This window comes from Triturus cristatus, chromosome 7 (genome assembly GCF_964204655.1).
Source record: "Triturus cristatus chromosome 7, aTriCri1.1, whole genome shotgun sequence".
In the NCBI taxonomy this organism is placed as follows: Eukaryota; Metazoa; Chordata; class Amphibia; order Caudata; family Salamandridae; genus Triturus; species Triturus cristatus.
This window is the reverse complement of record NC_140590.1, coordinates 1614305213-1614318885: the sequence shown is the minus strand read 5'-3', so window position 1 is coordinate 1614318885 and position 13673 is coordinate 1614305213. Positions and strand designations below refer to the sequence as shown.

The window sequence follows — 13673 nt, the reverse complement described above, 5'->3', positions numbered from 1 at the left end:
GCTCCTCTGTGCTGGTCGACATGTTTCTTGCCTAGGGGTCCTATTGATCCGTGGCAATTCCTCAGGACCTATATAGCTGTCTAAGATCTACACAATGTGGTAAGTACAGTTGTTACCTGCCACCTGTTATATGGAAAGCGGTCTCGCCATATGCCTAGGGGAACCTAAAAAGAAAGCAAAGTTTTAAGAAAGGCGTCCCTAGGCAAAAGGTAGCAAACAAAGGAAAGTACTGTATAGGTTGATCTCACATAATAGTGATACCCCCTCGATTCAGTGTCACAAGTTAACAGGCTTTGTCACCAAGTGTCAACAACCCCTATACAGTGAGTAGGAAAACTCCTACAGCAAGTGAAATTAAGATCAATTAAAAACAGAAGACTGGAAGTGTCGTGCTTCCTATACGGAAGTGTGAAGTGACTGACAGCATCTTTTAAAAGTTGTGGAGTAGTTGGACACTCACCTATTATGGTGTAATACCCTGCTCCTATCCGTGGTCGTGGCGCCACCGGGACACCAAGACTCTGGTGTCCTAGTAAGAAACAAAAAACGGTATATGATAACCAATTACCAGCCCGACAAATATCGTTAGCAAGTTCAAACTAAAGCCCTCATGTGCGATCCCGTCACATGAGTAGGGGTGATGCGAATCCAAAAACAGAAGGGATAATCTGAAGGTGGACTAGCCCCACAATGTAGACTGAAAAGGGAAGAAGAAGCCACAGAGGTCATAAATGCCAATTCGTCCAAGGTATCGGCCAGTCAAGGATGCGTGATCACCCACCAAGGGTCCCATCTTAGAGTCGCACGCTCCACGTTTCCAGTCTGAGGCCCGCATGGTTTGCCAAGAAACGGTGATCGGTGGAAACCATGGGTAGCCAACAGCTCCCACCGAGTATCGAGCATAGTGCGCTAGCGGGCCCATAGATGTGGATCTCTTAAGGCATACTGACAACTGTTGGTCCCAGAACCCATCAACAGGAAAGCACTTACAACACCGCGTCTAAATCACAGTAAGCTAATTCAGCGGCGGGAATACGAGCCATCATTCAGCCTCCCATCAGTTGTAGAAAAGCATACACACCACTCACCTGACCCATCACTCGCTGCAGGGCGCGTAGTTGTAACAATGGTACACTTACTTCAAGGTCGTTGCCGGACTGGGCTATCAACCTACCCTCGCGCCACGTAACCCGGGAATACTAGTGTTCGGCATGGTGCCGAGTCAGATATACCTGTTGGATAATCCTGCAGGGGGGCGCGTCGAATGCCCGGAAGTCTGTTCCGTGAGTGTGTGTAGTCGGAGCCGTGAGGCAATTAGGGTTAAAACAGAGAATCTTGGAGGGTCCCATATATGAAGGAAAGGAGACTAGTCCAGTGCAAACCATAGGATTTACATATGCTACCTTAGTAAGGTAAATGAACACAGCCATCACCCAAGTCAACTTCAAACTGCCTAGAAGTCAGGCTCTAAACAGGATACACATTGGGAGGGGAGCATCCCAAAAGTCACCTTTAAGAAATGAAGCATCCATGGTTGAGAATTAACATCTATGACCCCTGTTCTTTCGCACAACAAAATAATGTGAGTGAACACCATTGTTCTTTCATACCGGGGCCCCTTCTATACTATTACTTTTCATAATGTTGAAATCATTTCTCCTGCAAGTAGATATCTATTTGGAGGTTACCTTTTCAGGTCTATTGAGAGGTCTTTCTGCAAAACAGTGCTGCTGGACGTTTATGCTTTCCACCCATTCACAAAAGTTCCACTACAGTCATGCTTTAAAGTGGCAAATATTCCCCACCCCAATCTCAGGTGGGAGGAAGCAATAGAAGCAAGGCCAGAGTGCATGGCACCTTTGAATGAATAAATTTATAGAGCGTGTGTCTACTCCATGAGTGTCCCAGCACTAGGCATGTAGCAGATAGAGGTAAGTGACAAACTATTTTCTAAACCAATGGGTTTTCAGTTGTTTAAGGAACAGCTTTGTCTGGTAGACATCGGAGGAGAAAAAGGAAGTTAATGTCAGAGTTTGGCCGCAAGCAGTGTGCTGGCGGAGCCACCCCACCTTTTTTTGTGCATGGGGTGGATAGAAAGTGAGCAGACTGCGAATGCAGTGCACATTGTGGGCAGTGGTTGGTTAGTCTACCTAACATATAGGCGGGCCTGTTTAGTAGAAGAGTGTGCCAATGTTAATGCTTTGAATAGGATCCTCTTCACCTTCAGTCTCCTTTGTTTTCTTGGTCCTGGGCTGGTTTGGACACAAAGGGTTCTAGTTTTCTATGGGTAATCTGGGCACAAGACTCAGGTTGAGAGGCCCTGCTGACAACTCTGGTAAAAACAGGAACCTCAACCGTGTTCAGTCCACCTGACTTGGGTCCTGACAAAGAGTTGGTCCACTCCTACAAGTGCTTGTAGGAGTTTGTGACATTTTTACCCCCTACAATAATAACCTGCCATTAGCGATGTGTAGGATTTTGAGTTGAGTGAGCAAAGTGTCATCTATTTTAGGTACGCTTTAATTCAATACCCTAAGCTCTGGCTTTATAGAGAAAGCAAATATCTGCATTGTCCACAGTCATTATTATAGCATGTATAGAGGTTTAATAAGCCTTGATTGCCGTTGCCCACACCTTATTGCCCCCTGCAATGTGCCACATCTAGTCCTATCTGATCTGTGAGGTGGTAGGGTCATCATAGCTTTAAAACCTCATTGTCTATCAGAGTTGAAGAGGACTCAGTTAGATAGACTGAAAATAGTAATGCTGTGGTAATCAGAGTCTATCTAGGATGTCCATTTAGACCTAAAGAGATGTTGTCAGATGTCAAACAGCCCTTTAGTGTGACGTCAGGAGTAGAAAAGGACAAATTATCGAGATTTCCAATATAATCCAAAATTGTGGATTTTTGGCATCACTTGTGCATACATTTTAAACGAACAACGCTGCTTCCTGCACTGTTAGCCAATGGAAGGAAAAGATATAGGCAAAAAACTCAAGGCCTGTGGACAATACGCTTCAAAAGTACAAATTTCAAAGGTAGGAAGCCAAGGGCCAATTTGAAGTTCTGATGCAACTTATAGAAGGAGTTGCTTCTTTTGAAAACACAGATTGCCATCATACACCTCTAGCCCACAAACAAATACTAGACAGTAGGATGAAAGACGTTTACCGATTTTCATTTAAGGCTAGAAAGGTAGCCCGGGCATTGTTCCTGCCTTAAAGATGTCCCATCCCAGTTTGTTAGTCTTCTAAAGCTTCACGTCTACCCATATGCAGAGATGGGAGTGACAAACCTCTTGGGATCTTTCTCTTCCCATGTTACCAAAGGCTTAGGTGACATGAGCAAATACCCGAAATGAGTCAAGCAACTACCTTTATCACACAAAAAAGTCTTGGATTAGTCAGACCATCAGTCCAACAATCGCTCCCATCTCAATCCTCTACCACACGGGCCAGACACAAAACATCCACTATCAATATAGTGTTATTGGACCTTAATGTTTTTAAACAACTTAAGTAAAAGTATTTTTGCATTACACCCAAATGTGATTTTCAAACCAGTTCAGGAGGTTATTCTAGACTCCTGACCGCACAAGTCTTTGCTGCCTCCTTAGGCAACTCTAAAGACTTCAAAGGCTACAGAAGTCGAGCATAATATATAGTAACATTCACAAATCTCTTAACTGTTAAATGTAGAATCCTAACTAGAGTTCATCCCGAAAGACAATTAGAGTGTGGCAAACCTACCTGAAGATTGACTAGCGGTAGCCCAAACTAGTTAAACATAATATTTTATCAAATCATTTGTTTTTAATTCAAATGTGATAATGAACAGGATTCTTATCCTAACACAGAAATAACCAGAACACGTTAATATATAGGACCAATAAAAGTGGTTTTCCAAATGAAAATTATATAAAAAAAAATAAAATTTAAATGAAAAAAAACGAACATCTAGACCCTTGCCAATAAGCATTCCAAGTAATCGCAATATCCCCACCAAGATCAACAAAAACCCTGTTCATTCTACCAGAGAGGTCGGTTACCTCCTGCAGCGTAGCTATTTAAAGCCACTACTACAACTGACCTGGGTCAGAGTCTGAGCTGGCTCACAAATGGTGTTAAAATTGGGCAGGCAATTCAGTCTAAAGATATAGAAGTTAATTAACTGTTTGGTAATATCTGTTAACCTAAACCTTAAGCAATTCAAAATGGTGGGCTTAGGTTGTACAATACACCAGAGAAAATAGTGGAGCAGGGAACCACCCACACAAAGCAAACAAGCATTTACAATGCAATGGTCTCGGCATTGGTAAAGTTAGAGCTATTGGCATTGCTCATGACAATGCCGTTTCTTTACATGTTTTAAAAACAAAAACATAAACAAAAAGAATGTCATGAGCAATGCCAATAGCTCTAACTTTACCAATGCCGAGACCATTGCATTGTAAATGCTTGTTTTCCAATGTGAGTAGCTGTGGATTTTAGGCCCTAGCTCAGCCGGCACCTGAGGCAACCTGCACATTTATTTATTTTTAAATTACACAAGCAAGGGAGCTTGACTTGTGTGGCTCTCACTAGTTAATTTTACCCAGAAGCACTTGCAAACATCAAACTTTGGTAAGAAACACATTTTCCTAACATTTCTGTGAAGGAAAGTTCTGCTATCTGCGGAGAGCCGCAAAGTTCCTACCACCCTGACCCACATAACCCATTGTGCTTTTATCCTGCTCTTTAACCTTGCACTTCCTTGTGATTGGACTAGATACAGGACTGTGATTAAACTAAGGCCTGCATTTGCTGTCTTGCATGAGCCTGCGGATATTAATATGTGCATACTATTTTTACATATAGAAGCTTTCAGTCGGCTGTCTTAATTCACTTGTTTATTTCTTGTCATTTACATTTTCTTCCGTCCACTACAGCATACACCATTGGACAATGGGTCAGCTCTCTTCAGCCATTGGCTAACTTCACTAAGAGTAACAGCATTCTTTTCTTTGACAAGGAGCACATCCACACACAAAGGAGTTTCTTTGAGTGCCAAGTACAGCCACAGCAATGTGTTTCAGATCAAAGAGATATCATTTCACCATACACCATTCTGCAAAAAGGCCTAAAAGGAAGATCTTAATAAATCATCCAGTCTGATCTACTCTAATTACACTTCCAGGAGGAGATTTCAGCACCAACAGTTGTAGTAATGAGGACTGAACATAAATCCCAAAAGGGCTTTCCCAAAGAGAGACAACATAGCCATCCCTGTTAATTAACATTAAAGCTTCCTTTCAAGTTCTGGAGCCAGGCGGATATCGCACTGTAAATTTGCGTTCTGCATAAAGTGGAAAAAGTCTGTTCCATGATGAACTAAACCCAATTCAAAGCCAGTTAAGGGTTTTTATTAGGGTGCCACAATTTAAGCATTTACATGACCTCCCACTACGATGGATCTGTGTTAACATTAAAGGGCCAGATTTAGAAATGTTGTGCCTCTGGTTTGCATTACAGTTGTAATGCAAACCTGACAAAAAAAATCCCACTTGATATGCATAAAGCAACCTAAAGCAACGCAAATGATTTTTCGCGTGGCTTTGTTAATTTTTTTTTTCTTTTAAAACAACGCAACGCAGCACATTGCACTGCTTTGCATCAGATAGGAGTTCTATGGCTGGTGGATCAGTGTTCATCTGCATTCAGTGATGATTCGGACACAAACCCATAGACTTGTAGACACTGATTTGCACCAAAATGGTGCGCCTGCCTCGTTATTTCCTTACTGCGGGTGTGCTGCACTCTGCAGAACGCATTATGAAGAGGAAATAATCTAAAATTCGAGTTTTTTTTATGCAGGAAGACATCCCTTCTTGCACAAAAGCGATATGAACCACAATGCAGACACCTGCACTATGGCGCAAGGGTGCTTGCGTTGGTCAACCACAAGTGCGCCAGCACATGGAGAGAGTATAAAAGTGCCATTTCTGTGAGATAAGTCACAGTTCTGCTATCTCCTGCTGAGGCAATGTAGAAACTTAACTTGCTGCGCTCTTTGAAAACATGTCCCTTAATTCATACAGATCCATGAAATAAAGGGCTAGCGCGGTCGACAGCGTAGCTGAGAAATTTGTGCAAGGAGTGTGACAAAGATGGGCAGATATATTTTCATTGTCACTGGGGCGCCAAAGACTTTCAGGCGACTCGTTCTCTCCGAAGACCTATGTACAAATGTAAAAGTGGGCGTAGTCGGTCAGATGCAATTAACAAACAACAGAGCGCGTTGCCAGGAGAGACACCTGTTGCTTTCCGTGCCCTGCCTGCTCTTGTGTACTTAGAGCTTCTTGTCATTTCCATCAAATACTGGTAGCATACATCTTCCACTTGCCTGTTCTAAAATGCTGGCATGTATGTGATGGGAAACTATTAACCCAAAAAGCACACTTCTGCAGAGGAGCTAAAAACTGTAAAGGAGATATCCCATATTTTTCAAGTTGCTAGGGGAAGCGATGTAAGGGGAACCACCGGGCTTCCGGGTGCGGCTACAGTTTGAGAAAAACACAGGACACATGTTGACATGAGCAGAGCAACTGAAACAGAACTGCAGGTACAACCCCCATTTTTTCTTTGTCTGCTACAGTAAACGGGAACCATCTCTAAGACTCGTTTGAGAAAAGTAGTAAACAGACTGTCTCCGACTCTTCCGAAAGGCGGGGCAGAAACCCTCCCCTTGCTCCCAAGTTACCGAGGAGTAGAAAATGGTGTCTATCACCTTCACACGGTTTAGGCTGGCCTCCAGTCGCAGCTGATGCACCAGCTTTTTCATGGTCGTAACGTTTGAAGCCCCCGACATGTCTGCGCGGCGGAAAGGGAATCTTCTGCGGCTAACGGCAGTGAAACAGTAGCAAACTTTTCCTTCAAGTTTCCGGTCCCCTCTTATCAAAAGCCCCAGTGCGCAGGCGTGAGAAACACGCCCAGTCTACTGACGCCTGAACTTGTAGACACGGAAGAAGGACTAGAACCAGTGTGCTTTTGTATCCTTTGATGCGGAAGCGGTATAATAAACAAGGGGGAAAGGCGTCCAAAGCACGGTGCGGATCCCGATAGCAAAACAAGGAGATCAGGTGAGGGAGCAACGCCGGGACACCACCGCCTTTCTCCGAGGCAGAGAAGAACTGCCTCGGAGAAACGCAGCCTCAGTTTCGGATTCGGGGGCGTGTTTCTTTCTCTCCTCTTGCCATTGGCTGGAGGAGAGAAAAACACGCCCTGCGAAAAGCAGCGAAAAAACACGCCCTCCGATCCGAAAAGGACGGGGCTTCAACCGAGTGACTGGACCTCTTCTCCAGTGGCTGGCCAGCATTTAAGAGGCCAGCCAATGGAGAACAGGAGAGAAGAGGGGCGGGTGCAAGCCCCTCTTCTCAAAGTCACTCAGTCATTAAATCTCGGAGCGAGACTGCGCAAGCGCAGCCTTCGCAGCCGAGACCTAAAAAGGAGATTCAGTCAGGAGCCTGAAGTTCTATCCTAACCTTGAGATCAGAGGTGGCTCTGACTACTATGACATACAGGTAAGATGGTTACTCTCCCTGCTAAGCACAGTCCCCGATGTTTGGTATTTTTATCCATTTTCATATTGCACAGTTTTTGACCTGCCCCCGCATATGTATGGTTAGACAGGTGGCTGGCTCCAGATACCCTCATCATCTGCTCTGAGCCCAGTGTGCTTGTGCTAATAGGCTTGTAGCCCTGCCACACTCTGAAAGACCAGAGGCCATCATACCTCCCCGGTGTCCCCAAGTATGTCCGCTTTCCTTTCAAGTAACCACGACGCAGATTCTACTGTGTGTGATCTTCACAGTTTAGATATTTGAGACCTTAAAAATCATAGTAACACAGAGAAACCCCTTGTAGTCGGTAGAATGCAACCTTCCATTTTGCCACAGTTTTTGTTTAATGTCCATGAACATTAGCAGTTTTCACACCCCATGTTTTCATGTCTGTTCTGTATTGCATTGGTTTTGTGCCTTTCTGGTTGAATTACTTGAGTATAGCAATTGCGACCACAAAGACATCTTCAAAACCCTGTCGGCCATTAAATAGACAATAGACACAAAGTATATATGGTTGTAATGTGAAGCGCTCCGATACCCCACAGGGTCAAGTTTGCACTATATACAACAATAAAAATAAATAAAGATTATGACAGTATGTTTGACAGCACATGTTGCGGTGTAGCACCATTGGCAAACAGTATTATCAGGAAGGAGTAAGCAAAGGAGTGCACCTCACACCTATATTTTGGCTTGCACACAAAGGCCACCGTGGCACTGCTGTAACCAAAATACTGTTAGTCAGATTCTTCTGGCTCCCTGTTCTTGTCGAGCTATGTGAGACAATGCTAAATACCGGCCAGATATGACAGAGCTTAGGAAAAGGCACTTTGCCACAACCAGACCAGATGTCCCATTTATCCTCCAACATCTGGAGTGAGGTGACCATCAATTTGTTGGGATCTCATCAGTATAGAACAGTTGCTTGTCGTCATAGAATAGCGTTCTGATTTTCCTGAAATCATGACAATTGCCAACACATCAGCAGAAGATGTAATATCTCCTATCAACAAGATATTTTCTAACTTTGAAATAACAGACATTTCACAATCGGCCAATGGTGCCCCTTTCTGTTTCAAAGACTTCAGAAACTTTGCTGATCACCATGGTTTTAAATAGCGTAATATTATTCATTTATGGTCACAAATTAATGACATCATGGAGCTTTTGATGAGAACTATAAAAAGAAGCTCTTCAGATTGACAAGACCACAAACCTGTCTGTTTCTGAGGACCTGTGTTAGACTCTCCATGAGTATTGAAACATGCCTACACCACTGCAGGTGCATCTCTGGCTGAAATCACGTTTGGCAGGAAACTCCAAAGATACCAAACATTTCAGGTGAAGAAAGCTATCCACTACATGAAAGTGTGTCGCATTCAAAAAGCAGAAGGAGAAACAATATCCAATGAAGAGAAGGGTTCGGCCATCCATGCTACTTGCAAAATCTATAGCCACCCCTTAAGGATGAGCCCAGTCTTGACCCATAACCCTCCCTAATTTCAGATATCAAAGGTTACGGGATGAATGCATGAACAGAGAAAAGCTATAATCTCCAATTCCTCATATTTTGAACGCTAAAAGGCGACCCCAAGGATATGTCATGAACGAGGCATCGGATAATGATATGGATCTTCAGTTAGAATATTTACTACCATGGTGGTGTGGAAGATTCTATTTAGAGATCTACTAGCTGTCCCTCCATTACAGCTCAAGACACCACTGACCCTGCTGTTTTATCTCCTTATCTTTCTCCTTTCCCTCCCATTTTAAATAGTTGTTGCAGAAACATTTGAGCCTCCAGAGAAACTCCTCAAAGTCATGGATATGCCTCATGTTAATATTTAAGTTGTGAGTGGATGTGATGCCTTATTATACCCTCGAGATGCCTGCTTGCGCATCTCAGCAGATGCACAGGTAGGAAGAGAAAAGAAGGCCAATGGAAGGTGAACGCAAAAGAAGAAATAACCATTCCCTCCCAACACTACACATTAAAATTAAGCCAGATTTATATCTCTTCTGTTATGTATGGTTCTCATAGAGAGCCCATAACGTTTATTTCAGTTTTTGAATTTCATACCCCCTCCTAAGACATAGCAACTGTTGATAACAAAACTGGTTACCCACTGTTGTGATGTCATCAACGCTTACCAGGTCAGGTGAGAGCTCTCCGAGAGCCTGTTGGTGCAGCCACTGCTTGTCTAGTTTGACTGAAAGCACAAAGCACAGCTCTATGAGAAGGCAGGGAAGGTGGTGGGGTTTGGTCAAGGATGGCAGATAAGCCATTTTTGTAAGCCTTTGGGATAGGTATACATAACAGAGGCCATATTATGGTTGGCTCCCCATTACCCCTCTGCGTAGCAGTTGAAAGTAGGGGCAGATAATCTTGGGGCTCCCCCATTACTCCTCTGCGTAGCAGTTGAAAGTAGGGGCAGATGATCTTGGGGGCCATATATAGCATAAATGTATAAATAGGTAAAAAGTGGATTACAGATTGGTGAAAAACATCCATGTAATTCACTGTTACCCATCAATAATTATACATGTTTTTATCTGATGATTATCAGAAGAGCTGCTGCTACTAAGATGATAAGGAGGCTCTTGTTGCCTTTACTCAAACACCAACACCACAGCTCCCCAGGGTGAAAGGGCGGTGCCACGGAGCACCCCGCCCCGCCCCTGCCAGGGTGGGCGGATCATAACATCTGGGGCAAAGGGCCCTCCTGCCGCGGTCTCATTTTCAGCCAGCCCCGGGCTTGAGACAGCAGGGACCTGTGCTTGAGCCCATGAGAAACGCTCCAAACCCAAAACTACAACTCCCAGAGTGCACCTGTCCGTTTACAAAGCGGCCAACCGCCTCTGCCGCGGGACAAACCACGGCAGCATCGGGTGAGACTCGGTCAAAGTGAGTGACACTGCGGGGGGGCTGCAGCTGCCCCCGGTGGAATCTACCCCTCCCCAGCCCTCCAACATCCCCAGCCCACGGAGGCCCCCGGGGCCGGAGGCACCGGCGCCCCCTCCCTCGCCCCCGCTCAAGCACTCACCAGGCCCCCGAGGGCCCCGCCCGCAGCATGCTGCCCCTGTGCGGCCGGTACAAGGGCGCCGCCGGCTGTCAAAGCTGCACTTCCGGGATCGCGAGCGGGTCCGGCTGGAAACAGGGACCGGGGGGTGGGTTCCGGGGCCATAGACAGAGAGGACGGACAGCTGAGAGCAAACACAGAAGAAGGACTAGAGTACGTCAGACCCGGCGCACGGGTCCAACGGCAAACACCCGCCTCGGGAAGCTTCCGGATGCAGAGGGCATAGACAGAGAGGAAGGACTGACGGACCAGTATCAGACATCAGGGCAGCGGTGCGTCGGGCGCGCGGGTCCGGCTGGAAACAAGGTTTCTGCTGGTGAGTTCCGGGAAACATCAGGGCATATCTATTTTTTTTTTTAAAGAGCTTTATTAAAAGTATTTATAAGCATAGGTACAGTATGTAACAATGGGTGTAAAACAAGAAGCATTAGATAAGCAAACTGATTATACAATTTGGCGGAATAACATATAATAAATCTATTTAAATCTAAAGCTAAGCCAAAAAGGATAAGCAATAATAAAAATTGTACCTAAAGACAAGGAGATCGGGTGAGGGAGCAACGCCGGGACACCACCGCCTTTCTCCGAGGCAGAGAAGAACTGCCTCGGAGAAACGCAGCCTCAGTTTCGGATTCGGGGGCGTGTTTCTTTTTCTCTCCTCTTGCCATTGGCTGGAGGAGAGAAAAACACGCCCTGCGAAAAGCAGCGAAAAAACACGCCCCCCGATCCGAAAAGGACGGGGCTTCAACCGAGTGACTGGACCTCTTCTCCAGTGGCTGGCCAGCATTTAAGAGGCCAGCCAATGGAGAACAGGAGAGAAGAGGGGCGGGTGCAAGCCCCTCTTCTCAAAGTCACTCAAACTCATTAAATCTCGGAGCGAGACTGCGCAAGCGCAGCCTTTCGCAGCCGAGACCTAAAAATGGTGTCCTTGATACAGGCTGTTGGCAGTCGACATAATGCACTGGTTTGTAAGCTGCCCGTGATGGTTTGGGAACTGGTCTGATATCACCCAGTATTTGACACACCTACACAGCGATTTTAGTACTAAATACAATGATTATGATGCTGGGGACAAAACTGAAAGTTAAGTCACAGCTATTGCCATTATTATTGGATTAAGAAGATACCCAAGCCGTATAGCGATTGGTTGATACGTGGGCCAGATCTTCGAAACTGAATCCACCTTACTAAAACTAAAAGGGGAGTAAGGAACTTAAGTGATTAAATTAGACCTGGTTTTAGAAATTTGCTATGTATAGTACATTTTACACAACATTGCTGTGTTCATCTTTCTCCCTTTACAGAAATAATGGGATCAATGCATTTTAACAACTTATGACCACTCTAAAATAAAAATTGAACACAAAACAAAAAGGAAGAACAGATAAAGAAGTTCAAAGACCAGTGTTTCTCCAAGCCAACAACCGCCACACTCCTCCCTTCCACTCAAACCACAAATGGAGGAGACCAGATTCTCGGATTAAACTGCAGAAGCACACATAACAGAACAGAGTAACAGCCTTCAGCTCCAGCATTCCAGTTGACTTATCCTCCTGCCTTTCACCCACATATCAAGTAAAAATCACAAATTAAAAAATAGCAGAAGTCCACCAACAGATATTTCTTCTAAGAAAGTGTGCCTGGCACCATGCTAACCGTAGTTTTGCAGATCGGAAATCTTTCTAAAACCAGGTGAGATGAGAATGGCTCATTTTCAGGCAACCACGCCAGCCCCAAAGTGTGAACAGACAGACTAACCCATATTCTGCTGAACTCTGCTCTGGACGCGAAAGCGGAGCGGTGTGTCCTTGAAGAAAGCCGCAACTTGCTCAGCCATTGACACAAATTTGCCTGGTCCTTCTTCCTCTGCAAGTTTCCTCTTGTTTTGCTTCGTGAGCTTGAAGGGCTTTGGGATAGTGCAGCCATTTTTGGGCAGACGCACCTAAAGACAAACAGAAAATAATCGAAGTGTACATCAGCTTGTACTTTTCAGCCTAGATGGACAAAGCTCCACACCTGCCCTTGCCAAGTGCAGGCAGAAGCAATCGCCAGCAGCAATTACAAATGCTCCTTTGTGTTATATAGTGGTCAAACCCTCTTAAAAAGGCATCCACATGCTATGGTAAAGTGATGGCAATTGTGTTCAATTGATTCTTGAATTTAGTTCATAGGTGAATAAGGGCAGGCAAAGCGATTTCCGTCACAGCACAAAACCTTCACATAGATCATGAATGTTAGTGGGATGCTTGAGGATTTGGGGGGCATTGACTAGATTTATGGAGTTGCACTTCAGTGGTAGGCCACGGTTCATGGATGCCAGCCTGTACCATAAGTGTGGCAGTGTTTGCCAGAAGACATTATCCCAGGTACTGAAAACCGTTCTACCCCCACATTCCTTGACCTCTGCACAAGGACAGCACTCCCCAGCAGCTCCGCTGAATCAGCCGTTCGCCCCAGCTCCTAAGCTACTTTCTGGCAGGGTTCGAGCCTGCAGTCCGTCCCTGCGCCGCAGGTTCTCCTCCGCATTTGGTGGCTTGCCCCTAGCGGTCTTATTTCTGCTTTGTTTTTACTTAGTGGTGATTCTGTCCTAGTTTTAATTGTTGTGCTGCTTTGTTTCTATTGGTTTGCGATTCTGGTTTGATACTGACAATTGTTGTCCCTGCACCAGTGTTCCTGCATCACCCGCTCTCCTTTCCCATCGCTGCCCCACCCCCCCGGTCCAGCCCCGCTCCCTTCCCGCTGCCCCCACCCCCTCTACATACAGCTACCGCTGCGCAGCAGGCATGCTGATGGCGTGCCCAAGGCAAGCCCGTCTGCCCCAGTCCGCGACCAGACCGCGGCCAGCGCCAGGAACCCTGGTTCTCCTAGACCTCACCGCTACGACTCGACCACCCTCCACGCACTCAATCCCGGAAGACACGCAGACTGCACAAGATCCTCCCCCATCACCACCCACGGACAGTTCTCCTACAAAACCTGCTGCAAATCCTCC

The 13673-nt window shown here is 45.5% G+C and overlaps 1 protein-coding gene across 1 annotated transcript in view; it reads right to left on the bottom strand.

Moving 5' to 3' along the window:
- Positions 1-13673, bottom strand: part of LOC146812509 (targeting protein for Xklp2-B-like) — a 131712-nt gene that overhangs the window by 55376 nt on the left and 62663 nt on the right. Inside the window, exon 9 of the mRNA XM_085619511.1 lies at positions 12440-12623. Within this exon, the coding sequence (XP_085475637.1) occupies positions 12440-12623 (184 nt within the window). The remainder of the gene's footprint in view (positions 1-12439; positions 12624-13673) is intronic.